This window comes from Lynx canadensis, chromosome C1, assembly GCF_007474595.2.
Source record: "Lynx canadensis isolate LIC74 chromosome C1, mLynCan4.pri.v2, whole genome shotgun sequence".
Lineage (NCBI taxonomy): Eukaryota > Metazoa > Chordata > Mammalia > Carnivora > Felidae > Lynx > Lynx canadensis.
This window is the reverse complement of record NC_044310.1, coordinates 63,044,115-63,062,108: the sequence shown is the minus strand read 5'-3', so window position 1 is coordinate 63,062,108 and position 17,994 is coordinate 63,044,115. Positions and strand designations below refer to the sequence as shown.

The 17,994-nt window shown below is 33.9% G+C and overlaps 1 protein-coding gene across 1 annotated transcript in view; it reads right to left on the bottom strand.

Annotated features, from left to right (window-relative positions):
- MSH4 (mutS homolog 4) overlaps positions 1-17,994 on the bottom strand; it is a 93,860-nt gene that overhangs the window by 12,654 nt on the left and 63,212 nt on the right. The window contains exons 10-17 of the mRNA XM_030326872.1: positions 17,477-17,541; positions 15,940-16,109; positions 11,535-11,671; positions 10,172-10,275; positions 8,337-8,461; positions 6,244-6,444; positions 2,961-3,079; positions 1,501-1,629 (exon numbers count right to left, since the gene is read on the bottom strand). Coding sequence (XP_030182732.1) covers positions 1,501-1,629; positions 2,961-3,079; positions 6,244-6,444; positions 8,337-8,461; positions 10,172-10,275; positions 11,535-11,671; positions 15,940-16,109; positions 17,477-17,541 — 1,050 coding nt within the window. The remainder of the gene's footprint in view (positions 1-1,500; positions 1,630-2,960; positions 3,080-6,243; positions 6,445-8,336; positions 8,462-10,171; positions 10,276-11,534; positions 11,672-15,939; positions 16,110-17,476; positions 17,542-17,994) is intronic.

Here is a 17,994-nt window from a genome sequence, read left to right as displayed (position 1 = left end):
AACAATCTGAGAGTTGATGGGGGTGAGAGGGAGGGGCGGGTGGGTGATGGGCATTGAGGAGGGCACCTGTTGGGATGAGCACTGGGTGTTGTATGGAAACCAATTGGACAATAAATTTCACATTAAAAAAAATCTGTAAGTCAGGGTTCTCCAGAAAAACAAAATTAATAGGGTGTGTGGGGGGGGGGGTTGTGTAGAGGGAGGGAGGAATAAGGAGAGAGACTGATTGACTGATTTACTATTAGGAATTGGCTCATATGATTATAGACACTGATAACTCCCCAGGTCTGCAATCAACAAGTTGGAGACCCAGGAGAGGTGACTGTGTAGTTCTAGTCTGAATCTAAAGGCCTCAGAACCAAACTTCTGCCAACTTGAGCCAAATGCTGGCAGACTCAAGATCCAAAATGAGCTGATGTTTCAATTCTACTCCAGAGTCAGGAAAAAATGACTCTAGATTAAAGGCAGTCAGGCAGGAATTAACCTTCTCACTCCCAGAAAAGTCAGCCTTTTTGTTCTATTCAGGTCTTCAACTGGACCCCACTCAAAACTGATTAGATGGAGCCACCCACACTAGGGAGCGCAATCTGCTTTACTCAGTCTACCAGTTTAAATACAAATCTCATCCAGAAACCCTCACAGATACACCCAAAATACAGTTTGACCAAATGTCCTGTACTCTGTAGCCCAGTCAGGTTGACGTATAAAATTAACCATCACAGATACTAACTAACTTTTAATCCTAACAAGTAATGTATATATCTTATTTATATGAGAAATTCTGATCGACCAACACAGATTCAGTTTTACAAACACTACTGTTCTCTATTAATATTACTTCTGATTTATCATATACCCTTCAAGTATAAAATAAGATTTTTCTCATTCTACATAATAAATCATTATGGAATCTCGTTTAAGGTAAAGAACATCATTTTAGGGATATTTCAAGGAACTTTAAATATGGAATAGTATTTTTAAGTTTTTTCATATCCATATATATTTTGATATTTTACATATTAGCTTAATAACAGAGCAAAAATCATAGTCTGTTTTACATACTGGATTTTTAAAAACTTGTTTTCTTTAAAGGAATGAAATTTTAGTTGGGTAAGTAAAATAAATTTACCATAAAATGACCTCAGATGCCTAGTTTTTCACTTCATGTTATGACATCCTAGTCAATGTTACTACACACAGAGACAATTATTGAAATGTTTTCATGTTTTGCTATTTAATTTGATTATAGCCAAGTGACTAGTTTTAATATTATTTGTATTTCTTGATTTCCTCCTTTCTACACCATGATTATCATACTAGCTGTTCTACTTCCATCAGAAATGAAATAATAAAAATATAAATGCTATGGTATGCTTTTACCACCTAAAATTGTTTAAAGAGCTTTCTATAGGTGTCTGTAAAATCCATTCATGATAAATATATAAAGGATACATCAAAAAAGGACTAAGAATTAATACACTTAAAAGAGATAGAGAATACCTTTAAACTCAGCAGATATTCACAAACAGCATAACAAATGCCAATACCTTCTTCTGTATTAGTACCTCTGCCAAGCTCATCAATTAATATGAGTGATTTGTTATTAGCATTATGTAGAATGTATGCTATCTGGAAAATATAATTTTAATGTTATTCATTGTAACAAACAGCTGTCACTACCATTTAAAAAAATGAGGAAAAATCCAGTCTCTAATAATTCATCCAAAACATATTTTTATAAAGATATCCTGCTAGGCAGAAACTAACACATTGCTTTTCTTCTAAAAATCTCATGACTAATAATTTCAATAGAATAACTGATATATACATAAACAGACATGCATATGTGCATGAGACAACAGAGAGTAAATAACCATTATCTAAAATATTGATGTTTTAGATACAGTAAAGTAAAACTAAGCAATGAATTAAATATCTAAATAAAGCACAAAGATGGTCATTTTCTTCTCCACAAATGACTAATCAATTGTCATAACATACTCAAAACTATTTCTCAAGTTTATTTTAACATCTCTCTAGAGAGTAAAGAGAGAAAAATTAAAGAGAAAGTATCCAAGCCCATTGATTCCTATTTAAACCAATTTAAATACATGCTCAACAAGGACTAACTTTGACAGAAATGCTACTTCTCAACTGAAGAGTATTAATCTCTTTCTCAAAAAATAGAATTCCATCCACATTATGTCCTGACACAAAAGTAAATTTCATGGCCATTTCACCTTTCTATTAAGGCTAAGCTTCTTGAGAGCTAGGACCATTTAAAAATACACCTCAAGCACCTAGTATATTGCTATATTCTCCCACAGATACTCAATACATACTAAATAATTATGTAAAAGTCATACACAGTGTCATAAATAATAACCATTCTCCCCCTATCTACAAAAAGTTATCTAACTCTACAGTGGTCCATTAATTTCTACCTACTTAAGATAGCCCAAAAACTATACTGAATTCCTTTAGCCCTTCAAGTCTATTTGACATCTGGCTCAGATCAGAAAAAGGTGAGGACACACGGATTTTTACAGAAAGTGAAAATTCTAAAGGGGCATACACGATGGTGATTTTTAAAAGCATCCAATCATCTTTTATTTTAAAATCAAGCCTAACAGGAATGATAGATACTATGCAAAATGGTCTTGAATAGGTCATTGTTTTCTGAAAAGTCTTTTATATATTCCATGTAAAAACATGAAAGCATGTTTTTTGTTCAATAATACTAGCTTTTTCTCTAGAAGTGTATTTTTCAGTAAAACCTCTTCCATTTCCACATAAGACAGAAAGTAGGAAGCTGCTGTCTTTGACTGCCCTCTGTCTCTTGTAGAGGAGTATAAGCACATCTGCATGTTTTAGTATAAGGATAGTTTCTTACATAAAAATTGGTCATTAGTGGAAGAATTTAACATGAGTTTAACATAAGAAAAGTTAAGTTTAGGTACCTCTTTCATTTCCTTCATGAATGTTGATGAATTTGTTTCAATATCATCATCAGTACTGATTCTTGTAAAAATCTGTTCAGCAATTCTAAAGGAAGAATATTCTGCTGGAACATATGATCCTGTAAAATAGAAGGTCAGAGTCAATTGAAATGTTTTAAAATATAAGTACTAATATTTTTCACTTTTCACCAACTCATTACTTATTAGCTGATCTAAGGATTACGTAGTAGAAAGAAGATCACTGGATGTAGAGTTAGATGACATGGTCCCAGCCCTGTCACTTATCATGCATCTTTGGGCACCAATTAGACTCTCAGTCTCATCTTTCTCATATATAAATGGAAATACTTGCCCTTACTATTGCACATAGTTATTTGGAAGTTAAATAATATAGCATAAATTCAAGTACATTAGAAATATTATAAACTTGAGCACCTGGGTGGCTCAGTTAAGCCTCTGACTCTTGATTTTGCCTAAGATAATGATCTCACTGTTCTTGAGTTTGAGCCCTGTGTTGGGCTCTTTCCTGACAGTGTAGAGCCTATTTCGGATTCTCTCTCTCTTCCTCACTCTCTGTCCCACTCTCTTTCTCTCAAAGTAAATAAACTTAAAAAATACATTGACTTTTAAAAAAAGAAATATTATAAGCCTCATAAAAATTTTAATATAGTTAGATGAAAAACATTCAAAATATGAAAATTTGAAGGAAATGCTTATGAAGCCTAAATTGATATAACTGTTACAGAAAGATGTATAAGGAAATATCTGTTATTAGAAATGTATAGAAATACCCAGAATTAGAATGAAAGCAAAACATTTAATTTTTTAAAAGTTTTCATCCATGAGTTTTCATCCATGAGACTATTTCTGCCTGAGAAGTTATCATACTAACTAATCTAAAATATTCACCATTTGAAAGCAAATCAATCTGATTAATGCACCTATCTCCGTACAGAATGAGACATAAAAGGCATTCCAAAATCATAAGAGGATGAAAATATACAATGGGAAAAGTAGCAAGCATATAGAACAAAATGGTGAAATAATGGGAGTGAAGAAACAAAACCCTGATTGTTTGAGGACTTAAAGCCAAGATAAGGATGAAGAATAGGATTATTCTCTAAGGAAAAATGACCAGCAGGAAAAGAAAGCATAAGTCAGGATAATACTACTAAAAATAAAAGTAACAATAACAATAGTGATTATAATGATCACACTTGAGAAAATAGATCTCTTAAATACAGCTTACTCATAGGATTTCCGGAAGGATCAAGTGGGAAAATAAATGTGAAAGCCCCAAGTGGAGAATACAGCATATACAGAATACATTTGTACTTTCTCCTCTTAGTTCATTTGTATTTACCTTTACCAAAAAGGCTTTCTACACTTTTTTATCTAATTTATTACAGAAGCCCCCAGCTGATATTTTGCTTCTGGTCTGGCTCTCATCTAACCATACATCAGTCAGAGTGATCTATCCAAAGTCAAATCCAATCAGGCCATTCTCTTGTTTAAATTTCAAAAGCTCCCTATAGATCTCTGGGTAAAGTCCAATCTCCTCAGTGAAGTACCTAAGGCCCTTCATGATCTGGCTCCTGCCCATGTCTTTGGCTTTGTATCCTACTACTACTCACAGCCACTCTTTGCTCTCCAAAGGAATTACAAAACCTCTTGTACTTCCTTGGGCATACCATACTGTTTTTAGAACATGTTCTTACTGTGTCTGGAAAGTCTCCTTTTTCACACCCTTACCTTATGTCTATCATATTTTATACACATTATTTCACTTAATCATTACAACAACTCTTAGAATTAGATACTATTATAATTTTCACTTACAGATAGGAAAACTAAGGAAGTTAAGTAATTTGCCTAAGATCACAGAGCTAGTAACTAGACAAGCTAGGTCTAGCTCCAAAGCCTATGTTCTTCATCTCCATGCCTTTCAAGTTCTACTATTTCCTTTACAATCAGATTATGTGAGATACTATATATACTTCTAGGTATCTTAGAGGTTTAAAATGAGTGACAAGTAGAATGATTTTCTTCTAATATTTGATAGGCTATTATCAAAAGAGACTAGGTTATTCTATGATACATAGAAGAATTAGGACTAATGAGTAGAAGTTATACAAAGTCAGATTTCAATTCAGTATAATGAACGCTCTACAATTAGAGAGACCCAGCGATTGCATACTCTGTTCTTTTAAAAGGACAGAGCTCCTCACAAATACAAGCAAGATTATTATGTCACATATGAATCAGAACAAGATTAGCTAAGATGTCCTTTTCAATCCAATGAAACCATAAACCAAATAAAATATTTACTCTTCATTCACTCATATCTGATTTTCTTTCCCAGTAATAAGGGTAAATCAGTACTATATCACCAATATTATTATTGCTGTATTCCCCTTACAATTCATTACATTAGGCCAGGGTTTATCAACCACCACACTACTAACATCTTGGGCTGGATAATTTTTCTGAGGTCTATCAAGGGTTGGGAGGAGGGTGGGGAGAAGACTGTTTTGCGCACTGTAAGATGTTCAGCAACATCTCTGGACTCTACACTCCTCTCAGCTGTGACAATCAAAAATGTATCCAGATCGCCAAATTTGTGGGAGTGGGGGCTGGGGGGAGGCTAAATCATCCCTGATTGAGAACCACTGCATTAGGGCAAATCATCTCATTTCGGATTCATAGAGTTCTCAAGGAAACCTAGTTTTCAGAGCTAAGTTGTGCCTCTACACCAAGAAATACATGACAATGTTGGGCTAAAGACAGCCATTTATATGCATGTGTGTGCACACATATGTTAATGTATCAACCGCTGCCCCCAAGTTACTGGTAGCCCTTAATTAAGTAAAAGATGTTTCTCTCCCCAGTGTTATAATTTGGTAAAAATCTTACATGAGTTATTAAAGGCAGCAGCTTATCCTACTTATTTCACTTTTTCACAACAAAGCTCGGTTTTCAATCAGAAATAATGATATGATTCAGTTTAGTAATAATTGATACAACATTAATAGTTACAGTAAGGTAGTTTTAACTTGTTACATCCAACAAAATTTTTAGTACAGTACAATCCAAACTGGATGGAGCTTACCCAATACCAAATAGCAAAAGTTATAGTCTACATAGTAGACACATATACTTTTAAGTAAGAAAACCTCCTCCAAACTTCCTTGGGTTAATTAGGCACCTGGATCTAAAATACCAGGCACAAGGCATTTTAAATGAGGATCAGAATTGGTAAGTATAAAGCAAAGCCATAACTTACCAATCTGGGCCATAATCTGACAAAGAGCAATCTGTTTTAAATATGTGGATTTCCCACTCATATTAGGTCCAGTTATGATCAAAAAATTACTTCCTTCTGTAATAAAGGTATTGTTGGCAATAGGTTTTTCCACAGATATTTTTTCAAGAATGGGATGCCAGCCCTGTTTGATTGCTAAAGTATCGGTAAATTCTGGCCGAACTGAAAAAACAAACAAAAAAAAGAACTGTAAGATTAATATATTTAATGGCCTGTGGTGTTGTACATGGGACTTTACTAGGGTCAATTTGGGACAATAACATTAAGATATTATTTTACCCTAATCTCTACCTAAATCCCTCTAGATTATAATAGACACATTCTAATCACCATCACAACTTTTATTCACTTCCAGGGAACTGTAGGATTTAGTTCCTTGTCATTGTCCTGGGCTCTAAAACAGTTCATAACATTTTCAAATTTGTGTAGAATAAAGAATCAACTAGCCATTGATGACACTTTTAAAATAACAATTAATCACCAGTACTACAAAATTGCACATTTACTTAATTCCCACCTTCAGCATTATTTCAAATTTGGCGTACTTAGCTTTTCAAGTGGGGTATGAATATAGAGTAAAACCAAATATAAAAATAATTTTATGTCTGAACCTTTATAGAAGTTTTGCCTAAAAAGAATACCCAGATAATAGTCAAAACAGACATAAAATATATTGTTAATTTATAGAAACAAATAGTGATGAGGTCTCCATGAATACCTTCCAAGGTAAAGGGAGAAAAAAAAGGGTTTGGGGACAAGTAAACACTAAAATCCTATGTGCCTCTAGAGGAAACACATGGATAAACTCAAAAGTATTCATTATAAAAGGAGGTTGGTTAGAAAATAATTTTTAAACTATTTCAAAAGCATTTTAACGCCCAAAGTCATTATTTATAGGTTTGAGTTTCAGGATGATCCCTCTCAAATTAAAATGGGGCAACATCAAATATCTTAATAGTTAAGAAAACTATTATTAAAATAGTTAAGTTAAGGTTTTGACTCCAAAGGAGATCTAACAGACCGAAAAGCTCTGACTTATAAAATACCAATTGAGGGTGCCTGGGTGGCTCGGTCAGTTAAGCCTCCAACTCTTGATTTCAGCTCAGGTTATGATCTTACATTTCGTGGGATCAAGCCCCACATCAGGCTCCATGCTAATAGCATGAAGCCTGCTTGGATTCTCTGTCTCTGCCCCTGCACTGCACTGGTGCATTCATGCACACTTTTTTTCTCTCAAAATAAATAAATACCTTAAAGAAAGAGAGAGAAAATAAAAAAAGCAATTGAAAAAGTTAACATTTCCATAAGAAATATAAAAATATGAAACAACTTTGTAAGATACTTATTTCCCATCAAAAACTAAGTGGCATAAGTACTTGAGAAATGTTACTGGTGATTTTAACTAGAAATTCAAAGTTATTAATGATACTAAGTCCACAATTATTCAACCTTAATTATCACATACTAGTTCTACAAATTTCTATACTGGATTATAGTTACTACTGGTAAGCTGGATAAGAAATTTCAAGGGGTTAATTTGAAGTCTTCATTTAATAATAGAAAATCACTTAACACTTATATTCAAGGCTTGTGTACAGACTTGGGATACAAAAATATATGACATAACTCCTGATCTTGAGATGCTCACATCTACAGAACTAGTTCAGAAAATATTCACTTTGGAGGTTCATTTCCCTCGTCCATGTCACACTCCTTCCAATTAGTCTTCAGATTTGCACTTTATCAGTTTGGATCATTGTAATTTCTACCAAGAAGGCAGCTTTTCGATCTTTCCTATTTGGGGAACCTTCAAGTTTCTTGTAGTATTTTATTTTTCATTTATCAATTTCTCAGTAAACAATTTTCCAACTTTTAAAATGAATTTCAAGGGTAAATTTACTTTATTTTGAGTCTTAGTCTAAGACCACAGGCAAGAGACTACATTTCAGGTAAAAAAAAAAAAAAGTACAACATTCATAATTGTTATATAAAATTGCTTGAAAGGAATACAAATTTCAGTATGCAACATATTTATCCCAAAGAAAGTAACCTACCATAGTCAGAAAGAGTGCAGGCATGAGCAAATGACAGTAGCATATCCAGCATTGACACAGTGTCAGATAGTTTATATAAGCAATGAATATGTTCATAAATCTCACTAAGCAATTTGCACACTATCCTGAAAGAATATGTTTGGTAAGTCAGGTAATGCTTTTAAAAAGGGACATACAATATAATTGTAAAACAATAAATTCATTGCTAACATAACATTCACAGTTCAGTTGTACACTATAGGTAAAGTCTACTGTTCTTTTGCCTCATTTTAGAAATTAAGAAATTGAAGTTCCTTGAGTTCACAGCACTTAGTAGCAAGAATGCATCTTCTGTGGGCACCTGGTGGCTCAGTCTACAAGAGTCAGCTACAAGAGTAGTTTTAACTCTTGATTTCAGCTCAGGTCATGATCCCACTGTTTGTGTGATCGAGCGTCATGTCAGTGCCTGCTTGGGATTCTTTCTTCTCTCTGTCCCTCTCCTGTTTGTGCTTGTTCTCTGTCTCTCAAAAATAAACAAACAGGGGCGCCTAGGTGGCGCAGTCGGTTAAGCGTCCGACTTCAGCCAGGTCATGATCTCGCGGTCCGTGAGTTCGAGCCCCGCGTCAGGCTCTGGGCTGATGGCTCAGAGCCTGTAGCCTGTTTCCGATTCTGTGTCTCCCTCTCTCTCTGCCCCTCCCCCGTTCATGCTCTGTCTCTCTCTGTCCCAAAAATAAAAAAATAAACGTTGAAAAAAAATTAAAAAAAAAAAAAAATAAACAGTTTTAAAATGTTTAAAAAAAGAATGCATCTTCTGGTGGATTAACACTATGTTTTTGAAATTATTGGTTATTACATATGAATAAAATGAATTTTTATTAATAAAATTATTTTTATAGTCAAACAAGCCCTCACTATACAACAACAGATCCCACCTGCTAATAATTTTGTGTTCTTGCAAATGTGAAATTCAACACAAAAGTTACATATTTTCCCCTCTCTTTCTCTCTCGCCACCCCCGCCAACATACACACACCCTAACAACATAATTATTTAAGCTTTTATATGGGAAAGTTATTATACTGTGATATAATATACAAGGTTTTCCTTGGAGGGCATAACTGGCTCAGTTGGTAGAACATGTGACTCTTGGTGTCAGGGTTGTGAGTTCATGCCTCATGTTGGGTATAGAGATTACTTAAAAAAAAAAAAGTTTTTCCCTTACAAGAAGAAATATGCTCCCCAAAGCTACTATATCCATAATTTCTGTGCTCTATGCCCTAAAATTGTTTTGAAAGTCCAATATTTGTCTTTATCATTTCAGGTCACCAACAATGAGTGATCAATTTTTTTGCCTCCCTTCCCCATGAATGATCTATTTATTATTTCTATCTGTATTGCTACTGTTTCACGAACAGCAAGAGATTGACACTATTGTAATATATATATGCATGCCGTGAGAAGTTGAGGGCTTACATACCATAGGAAAAGAATAAACTGAATCAAGCCCAAGATAAGCCCATGATGTGTCAAATTCTACATCATGGTGCAATGCATACTACAGAAGTTATCAGTTACATATATATATACATATATATGTGTGTGTGTGTGTGTGTGTGTGTATATATATATATATATATATTGCAATTAGATTTGCCTGAATCTTCTATGAGGCTGAGTGATCCCAATCACAGTGACAGACTTTAAACGTTTTACTTGTTCTTCCAGGAAATGATCTTTCTTTGCTAACATTCATAATTTTATAATTTTCTGCAATCAGACAAAAAGCCAACTAATGAAATTTATCATAATGCCTCAAATTAACCAATTTAATATTCAAAAATTTCAAATGTGCTTACATATAAGTCATGTGATAGATCTCTCTCAAAGACTCCTGACATCTTTCATTCATTTTAATTAAATCTGTTGATGTAAAGGTATAAGAATTTTTCACTTTAGATATCTGCTAGGAAATGAAAAAACAAATGTCAAGATATGTGTACACTCCTATAAAATAAAACCTACAGATTTTAAACTGTACAGGTATTTAGGTTAATCACTTTAACTTTTACGACAAAGCATCACAAAGAAACTCTCAAATAATGTCTGCAAAAAAGAAAAGATCACTTTTAAAGTTAAAGCAGGATTTTTTAACCTAGTCTATTCTGGCACAACTATTTTTACAGGTCTTAAAATTAAAATAGTCATGTAGAAATGTTAAACAGTACATCTTATCACCAAACAACATGCATGACAGATGTAACTTTCACTCCATCTCTCACCCATCTTAGCCCTTGCCCTGCATTTGAACCTCACTCAAGCTCTAACCCCATTACTGTCTCCACCCATTCTTTACTTCATCTATCCCACATTATTTAGTATTACAGTGTTGTATTTAAAAACCCTAGAAGTTAAATGGTTTGTTTTTGCCAAAAGTTACCCCCTGGGAGCAGAGAAAGCACAATTAGAGTGGGTTAGACTTTCCTAAACTGGTGTATCATGGGGAAGTTAATGTGTATTTAGGAAAAAATATTTTCCTGGTGCAAAGGTTTGGCAATACTGGATTTTAAAAAGTTAAGCAGATTTCTTTACTTCAGGATTTTTAAACCTTTAATAGGCAAATATGCACTAAGAACTACCTAAAACAGGAGATGGTACAATATTTTCCAAATTCCTTTGATCAAAAATATCCTTGGACTTTCTTTTTTTCATTTTCCTTTTTTATACATATCAAGCTTCCAGAACTGTGGAATGCACTGTTTGGTCTTTCTCAAAAATAAACAAATAAAGGGGCACCTGGGTGGCGCAGTCGGTTAAGCATCTGACTTCAGCCAGGTCACGATCTCGCGGTCCGCGAGTTCAAGCCCCGCGTCGGGCTCTGGGCTGATGGCTCAGAGCCTGGAGCCTGTTTCCGATTCTGTGTCTCCCTCTCTCTCTGCCCCTCCCCCATTTATGCTCTGTCTCTCTGTCCCAAAAATAAATAAACGTTGAAAAAAAAATTTTTTTTAAATAAATAAATAAATAAATAAACAAATAAATAAAAAATTTCTACCTCACTCTTAGATTAATATATAACTGTTAGGTGAGTTGACAGGAGTAGAAGCAATATACAGAACATTCAGAAACTTGACATGTAAAATTCAAAGAATGTCTGAAAATATGTAAAATTTAATTCTGCAAAATCAGAAACAACAATTTACTAGCCAAAATGCTAAAATGAACCTTAATAAACTCTGAAGGAAGTTGATTATTGGGAAGGGCTGCACAATCTGTAGTCATCTGGATGAAAAATCCTCGAGCAGAGCTAAAACTTGTCCTTAAAGGAAGACTGTATTTTTCTGCGAGCTGCGAAATCATTCCTAGTGACCAGAAACAGGAAAAACAAAAAGAATTTTAATAAGAAAATTACTCTTTCTGTTTAAAGAAATCACATTTTCTTATTATTTTATATATAAATATGAAGGTCTTACTACTCTTAAACTTATATATAAAGATATTTAATGTCTAACATATATTTAAGCATTCTTTTAAGAAAAAATTTGGTAGTACAAAGGTAGACATTTTGATAGGTACTTTGGAAGTAAAAAACTAAAAATTAAAATAAAAAATAAAACTATTTTATACTTTCTGTATTAGAATATTAGATTTTTTATTCTTTTTTATTTATCAACTTTTTTGAAAAGGAAGAGAATCATATAAATTATAACAATCATTATTTCACAGTAAGAAATTCTCTCTACAGAACATATTTTGCAAAACAAAATATTTCAAAAAAATGGGTGATGTGACAAATAAAATTCCTAAAAAATCAAAATCTTCCTATCAACTTCAAACTCACCACAGAGTTATGTGTATGCATATATATATATACGCACATATATATGTGTGTGTGTTTGTGTATTTTTAATTTAAATACAAGTTTTTAACATATAGTGTCATAATGGCTTCAGGAATAGAACTTAGTGATTCATTCTTTACATATAACACCCAGTGTGCATCGCAACAAATGCCCTCCTTAATGTCTATCACCCATTTAGCTCATCCCCCACCCACTTCCCTCCAGCAGCCCTTAGTTTATTCTCCATACTAAAAGTCTTTTACGGTTGGCCTCCCTTTCTGTTTTTATATGATTTTTCCTTCCCTTCCCCTATGTTCATTTTTGTTTCTTAAATTCTACATATGAGTGAAATCATATATTTATCTTTCTCTAATTAACTTATTTCGCTTAGCATAATACATTCTAGCTCCATCCACATTGTTGCAAATGGCAGATTTCATTCTTTTTGATTGCCAAGTAATATTCCCCACCCCCCCCCCCAACTGTACATACCCCATATCTTCATTATCCATTCATCAGTTGATGGACATTTGGGCTCTTTCCATACTTTGGCTATTGTTGATAGCACTGGTATAAACATTGGGGTGCATGTGCCCCTTCAAATCAGCATTTTTGTATCCTATTGGTAAAAAGCTAGTAGTGCAATTGCTGGGTCATAGCATGCTCTATTTTTAATTTTTTGAGGAACCTCCATACTATTTTCCAGAGAGGCTGCACCAGTTTGCATTCTCATCAGCAGTGCAAGAGGGTTCCCCTTTGTCCACATCCTTGTCAACATCTGTTATTGCCTGAGTTGTTTATTTTAGCCATTCTAACAGGAGTGAGGTGGTATCTCATTGTGGTTTTGATTTGTATTTCCCTGATGATGAGTGATATTGAGCATCTTTTAATGTGTCTGTTAGCCATCTGGATTTCTTCTTTAGAAAAGTGTGTGTTCATGTCTTTTGCCCAGTTCTTCACTGGATTATTTTTTGAGTGGGGAGTTTTATAAGTTCTTTACAGATTTTGGATACCAACCCTTTATCTGATATGTCATTTGTAAATATCTTCTCCCATTCCATAGGTTACCTTTTAGTTTTGTCGATTGTTTCCTTTGCTATCCAGAAGACTTTTATCTTAATGAGGTCCCAAAAGTTCATTTTTGCTTTTGTTCCCTTGCCTCTGGAGACCTCTGTAGTAAGAAGTTGCTTCAGCCAAGGTCAAAGAGGTCGTTGCTTGCTTTCTCCTCTAGGATTTTGATGGTTTCTTGTCTTACATTTAGGTCTTTCATTCATTTTGAATTTATTTTGGTGTATGGTTTAAGAAAGTGGTCCAAGTTCATTCTTCTGCATGTCATTGTCCAGTTTTCCCAACACTATTTGCTGAAGAGACTCTTTTTTCCATTCAATACTCTTTCCTGCTTTGTTGAAGATTAGTTGGCCACACATTTGTGGGTACATTTCTGGGTTCTCCAGTCTGTTCCATTGATCTATGTGTCTGTTTTTATGACAGTACTGTACTGTCTTGATGATTACAGCATTGTAATACATCTTGAAGTCCAGGATTGTGATGCCTCCAGGTTTGGTTTTCAACATTACTTTGGCTATTTGGGGCCTTTTCTGGTTCGATACAAATTTTAGAATGACTTGTTCTAGTTCTATGAAGAATACTGGTGTTATTTTGATAGGGATTGCATTCAACGTGTAGATTGCTTTGGACCTATCAACATTTTAACAATATTTGTTCTTCCAACCCATGAGCATAGGATGTTTTCCATTTCTTTGTGTCCTCTTCAACTTCTTCTATAAGCTTTCTATAGTTTTCAGCTTTTATCTCTTTGATTAGGTTTATTCCTACATATTGTATGGTTTTCGGTGCAATTGTAAATGGGATCAATTCCTTTATTTCTCTTTCTGCTGCGTCATTATTAGTGTATATAAATGCAACCTATTTCTGTACACTGATTTTATATCCTGTGACTTTGCTAGATTTATATATCAATTTTAGCAGTTTGGGGTGGAATTTTTTGGGTTTTCACATAGAGTATCACGTCACCTGCAAATAGCGAAAGTTTGACTTCTTCCTTGCTGATTTGGATGCATTTTGTTTCTTTGTGTTGCCGGATTGCTGACACTAGGACTTCCAACACTATGTTGAACAACAGTGGTGAGAGTGGACATTCCTGTCATGTTCCTGACCTTAGGGGGAAAGCTCTCAGTTTTTCCATTGAGGATGTTATTAGCAGTGGGTCTTTCGTATATAGCCTTTATGACCTTGAGGTATGTCCCTTTTATCTCTGCTTTCTTGAGGGTTTTCATCAAGAAAGAGTGCTGTATTTTTTCAAACGCTTTTTCTGCATCTAGTGAGAGGATCATGTAGTTCTTATCCTTTCTTTCATTAATGTGATGTATCATGTTGATTGATTTGCAGATACTGAACCACCCCTATAGCCCAGGAATAAATCCCACTTGATCATGGTAAATAATTCTTTTAATGTATTGCTAGATTCAGTTTGCTATATCTCGTTGAGAACTTTTGCATCCATGTTCATCAGGGAGATTAGTCTGTAATTCTCCTTTGTGGAGGGGTCTTTGTCTGGTTTTAGAATCAAGGTAATGCTGGGCTCATATATTTTTAACTTGATGACCATTAATGCTTTGAACATTACTTGTGAAAATTAACATCTTTATTCCTCAAAAATAGTTCCTCCCAACAAACTTCCTGCTCTTCTCAGTCATACAACCACTCTCAGGCTAGAAATTTCAATCAGCACCAATAGCTACATTTCCCTTTACCATTGCTATACCTACTCAATTATTAACTTGTAATTTCTTCCTTCACCTTTTGCATTTCTCTCTTCTCATATACATTGCTATCACTCTAAGTTGTTAACTTGTAATAGTTTAAAATGGCCTCCCTGTCTCCATCGCTCCATCCAAACTCCCAGCCTTCAAAGACTAAATTCTGGTACCTTAGTTTTGTCAAGGAATGCCCTATTCCATCCTAACCAATTGCCTTCCTTATCCCTTGAGATTTCCTTAGCTTTTGTCATTTGGTCTGTACCACTACCAGTAGATGGAATTCCTTTCTCGGCTATGCTATCTACTAAAACATTCCCATCCTCTATGCTTCCATATCCAGTCACTCTCTTGACCCCTCTAACTTGTTATATTTTTCTCATATATCTTATACCCTTGTGATATTATATGATCTATGTGGCTGATATACGTATCTCTATGTATACCTATTATACACAAACATGTGTGTATGTGTGTGTTTCTTTATTGTCTGTATCCACTACTATAATATAATCTCCATGAGGACCAGGACTTGGTCTTGTTTACTATGTAGTCCTAGTACCCCAAACAGAATTTTCCTATATTTATAAGAAACTCCACAAATTTGCTTACTGAATTACTGTACTTGCTCAAATGCCACCTCTTCTAGACAAATATAGCTCTTCCTCTGAAACCACTTCATACTGACAGCCTGCACTTTTCATGTAATTTATACACAGTGCTATATGAAGGTAAACAAACATCTCCTAATTTTCAGGTAACTCTAAGTTTGAAGAAAATCTATATTTAAGTTTGAAGAACAGACATATTATAACACTTAAAGATATTTACTTTCATAATCATATTTTAATATATTTTAAATGATAATATGTGTTAGCCTTATCTGTTTTGGTAACAAAAATTTAATTAAAAATATGTATGGCTAGTTATCACCAGCAGAAAAGCACAGCATGTCCTAAAAAGGTTTAATTTCTAAAAAAAACAGAAAAATATGCTGAAGTAACTAAATTACCTGCTATGTCATCTACAATCTCTGTATATGTTCTTCTAGCAATGTCAAGAAATTCATTTATGTTGGATCTCACTGCATAGCACTTCTGAGTCCTCATGTTTAGGCATCCTTTCATGTATCTTGCATCATCATTAATTATGGTTTTAATCTTTTCAAGTATGATTCCAAACCTAAAAAAGAATATTAAAGGCAATTAAGTCAAACAATTATTTTAATTTATAACCTGAGTCACAGTTAATGATATATTTTCTTGAAATAATTTCAAATGTAACAAGTAATATATTTTCTTGAAATGTGTTAAAAATGTTTTTGAAAATAAAACATACACACATGTAAGTTAGAACTGTGGCTATATCAATTTTAAAATATTTTGTTAATCAAGATCAGTCTTTTAAAGTAACAGGAAGTGGGGGCGCCTGGGTGGCTCAATAGGTTGAGCGTTCGACTTCATCTCAGGTCATGATCTCACGGTTTGTGAGTTTGAGCCCCAGGTCGGGCTCTGTGCTGACAGCTCGGAGCCTGGAGCCTGCTTCAGATTCTGTCTGTCTGTCTGTCTGTCTGTCTCTCTCTCTCTCTCTGCCCCTCCCCCACTCACACTCTGTCTCTCTCTCCTTCAAAAATAAATAAACATTACAAAAAAAAAATAACAGGAAGCCACCAAGAATAATTCTACAACTGTTAAGAAAAAGCTCTTCCAAATTATTTACATTGACTATGCCTGTGAGTATAAAATATGTCCACTAAGAACTGTTATTCTGGCATCATGTTCATTGACTCAATAAACATTTACTTATATACCATGTATCAATCAATGTGTCAGGTGCACAGATTCAAAGAAGAATTAAATGCATGGTCCATGCCCTCAGCTGGCAGCACTAAACACATACTGTAAGACAGTGTAACAGAACCTCACAATAATCAGTAATTAACTGCAGTGATCATGAAAACCAAAAGTCTGATAACATCTATTTTCCTAACCTTTTGTTTTAGTCTGCTCTGTATTTTATTTGTAATTCTGTTTTATTATTAACTTCAATTTGTGACTCACAAAAGATGTGAATCCTGAATCAATAAAATAACAGTTCTTACTATCACAAGTCTTTTTGGTCAAGAATCAAGGCACCATTGCTAAAAACAATATTAAAATTAAACTGTATTTAGATCTTATTCAACATTTATATCTACTATTTTTTGGTTACATTGGGCCTTTTTGGTTTACAAAAGAATATATTTTCATATTTGCAAGTCTTTCCATGTAGAATGGCTAAAAAAATTATTAAAATTGTGTATGATTTCAATTTTTAATAACATTCCAATCTTCCATTAACAAAAATACTCAACGTGCTGTTTCCTTATTTATGGGTATTTATAAGATGTAATGTATAATTAGAACTTTGATGAATAGCTTAAAGGTACTGTTAACCAGATTTCAAGTAATTGCTCTATAGATTACAATTAGAGTCTTTAACATCAGTTATGATCAGCAAGAAAGGAGTAATTAGCATGGATATTTTATTAACAGCTGAGTGACAAAGACCTCTTATCTTCTAAGGAACCACAGTAAGCTCTTAATAAAGGTGTGTTACAGTTCTTCAGAGCAATCTGTTAAAAAATAAAATAAAGATAATTAAAAACAATGAATTATGACACTATTCAAACATATCATTTTATATTTGTTTACAACTTTACAGTTTACCAAGGGCTTTCTTGACTTTCTGGCTTCATCTTCTCATGTGTGTACCCATAATAGATAATTTAGGTATGTGGGTGAGGATAAATGGTATCTTTCTTATTTTCAGATAAAGAACACCTGGCTAATAAAGGGGATCTACTGCTTTACTATTATGACTTTAATTTTTCTTATCTGTTAACTAATTGTTAGCATTCAAGTACTTTTTAGAGGTAGGTACTTAAATAGCTATCACTGTATATTTATTTATTTTTTTAAGTTTATTTTTGAGAGGGAGGGCATGAGCACAAGCAAGGGAGGGGCAAAAAAAGACAGAGGGAATCCCAAGCAAGCTCTGCACTGTTAGGGTACAGCTAGATGCCATC